The sequence below is a fragment of the Brassica napus genome, unplaced genomic scaffold (assembly GCF_020379485.1).
Source record: "Brassica napus cultivar Da-Ae unplaced genomic scaffold, Da-Ae ScsIHWf_10;HRSCAF=17, whole genome shotgun sequence".
NCBI lineage: Eukaryota > Viridiplantae > Streptophyta > Magnoliopsida > Brassicales > Brassicaceae > Brassica > Brassica napus.
Genome location: NW_026014524.1, coordinates 135001 through 137500, shown reverse-complemented (window position 1 = coordinate 137500; position 2500 = coordinate 135001). Strand labels below are relative to the sequence as shown.

Below are 2500 nucleotides of genomic sequence, written 5' to 3'. Positions count from 1 at the left end.
ATAGGATCGTCCGGTTCCTATAGAACCTATCACTAAAATACTCCTAGAGGGGGATAGGGCTAAGCGGAGCGAAAAGGGTTTTCCATGAGACGGGAAATGAAAACTATTAGCCCCACACGAAGTTTGTGAATAAGTGATTGTCTGATAATGAGCAAGGAATATCCGTCTTTCTGCTAAACAGGATGTATTGAACTCATAATTCATTAGATACTTTTTATGAATGTCAACTAAGTATCGTAAGTAAATTGTTCCCGGTTGTTCAATCATTTGATAACCAGAGTCATTCTTTGATAAATGATCACTATGAGTCAGACTCAATAGAATTTGATCAATCCTTTTTTCTGCCCTTAAGGTGGAGAACTGAACCAAGAATTCTCTTTCTTTATCATCAATCGAATCACTGTTCGCGACCCAGGATTCTATTTTATCATCAATCCAATCACCGCTCACGTTTTTTCTTTTTCTTATCAATGAATAGATGTCTTTACTTGTATGACTTAGATGTCTCGTATTTCTCGAAAAAGTGATTCGATTGATGGGATTTGGTATGATACTTATGAGATCGATGATATCGATGAAGTTTATTTTCAAATCTGTCTTCTTAGAACGTATTGATTTGACCCCATAAGCGGGATCACCACCCCATAGCATGTTGCCGCCAGAACCCCGTATTTCTTCTAGACAATCTCCTAATTGTTCCAGAGCAACTAGAAAAAGATTCTTTAACCAGAAAGAATTCTGTTCAGATGTAGGATACCTATCCAGAAGTTTTCGCAACTCAATCATGTATGATGGAATCATCAAAGATTTGATCTTTTCGAACTCTGTCTGTAACTCACTATAGGCTCGGGAAACAAAGAGAAGATGTGTACGAACGATATATCCAGCAACAAGAAGAAGGAAAAGGATTGAATAGAGGACCTCACGAACATTTGGCGATCTCAGATGTGTCGATATCAACGATGACTCATTATTTCGATGAATCATTTCTTCGGACAGAAGAAGATTATGTAAAGACTTACTCGAAATCTCACTTATCAGATTCCTTTGTGGAAGACACAATTTTTTCTGAAGAATTCGCCATGATATATCTAATCCATACATAATATCATGAAAAATGGATACAAATTTTTGACTGCTACTTAGTATCCGCAATAGGTCTGAAAAAATATCTAAAAATATCAAATTTAGATATTTGTACCCTGTCGAAGTAAAGAACCATGGCATATATGTTTGGAATAGATTCCATTTTGAGAGAGTTGAAAAAGCACTATCTCGTTGAAAGGTTCTATCCATCTGCCCTTTGTCAACGCATTTTTTTAGGCAAAGACTCCGTTTTTTCCTCTGTAAATATTTCTCAGAACATGGAGTGTGAATCAAACCCACGTTTGAATTGAAATTGAGATACTGATGCAAGCTCTTCTCTTCTGAATCGGATAGATTCATATCTGAAAGAGTTTGACAATACGTTCTTTCCAAATTTACTCTTTGTCCCTCTATTAGAGGTGTTCCAGAAATGTCTGCAATCGAGTAAATAGCTCTACGAACTAATGGATCGGATCGAATTGGAAAATGGAAAGATTTGTACAAGTTATACCTTTCGTCACCACTTTGTGGAAAATCGTTAGATATGAATATGTTAGATACCTGTGACTCGATTGACGAAGGTGAAATAGTATCTCTCTCCAAAAAAGCATGTTTTTTTTTACCACCACACGAAGAAAATATTTTGTTGTGAATGAACAAGATAGTGAGGAATTGTCCATACGTAAAATCAGAATTATTGAGACGGGCCTTTTCCACATAAAAAGGGAATCTTTTGTTACAATAGAAGCAGAAGTGATGTGGATTATTCAAGAATCGAAGTCGATTTGCTTTAGAAAAAGAAGATATCAATGAACTTCTCTGAAATGGTTTCACGGGATTCAGCCAATTGTCTTGATCGTGGGATACGATTGAGAAATAGGAATCCGTGTTATCAAAAGATTTCCTGCGATTCTTTCTAGTATGGAATGAGTCAATCATCCACTTTGGTATCTTATTGAACAAAAATGGTGATATTGTTCCTCCATTGATCAAGAATTTCGATTTTTGAGAAGTATTATGATCATCCAATAAAAAGGGTTTCAATTTTTTAAAATGAACGATTTGAAGACCTATTGATTCTAACAACTGATTGCAGGGTTGATCGTTCGGACCTTTCAATTCATAGATGTGGATCTCAGACCTATGAATGGGGATATTCTCGAAACTCACAAAGAAAAAAGGAAGTGAGTTAGACAAAAAGAGAAGTAACTTGGACAAAAAACGAAGTAACTTGGACAAAAAGAAACGAAGTGACTTAGACAAATCTTTTTTATCAATAACCTCAGACCAATCAATCGAATATTGATTAATACATAATCGATCGAACACTACTTGAAAACGGCTCTTCCGCTCAGAAACGAAATGTTTCAAATGCTCCTGGAAATTCTTGCTCCCATTGGACCATTTGTATCTA

The 2500-nt window shown here is 35.8% G+C and overlaps 1 protein-coding gene across 1 annotated transcript in view; it reads right to left on the bottom strand.

Moving 5' to 3' along the window:
- The window catches only part of LOC125595936 (protein Ycf2), a 9522-nt gene that overhangs the window by 2242 nt on the left and 4780 nt on the right, over positions 1 to 2500 (bottom strand). Inside the window, exon 1 of the mRNA XM_048771310.1 lies at positions 1 to 2500. This exon is cut by the window's left edge and continues 2242 nt beyond it; it is cut by the window's right edge and continues 4780 nt beyond it. Within this exon, the coding sequence (XP_048627267.1) occupies positions 1 to 2500 (2500 nt within the window).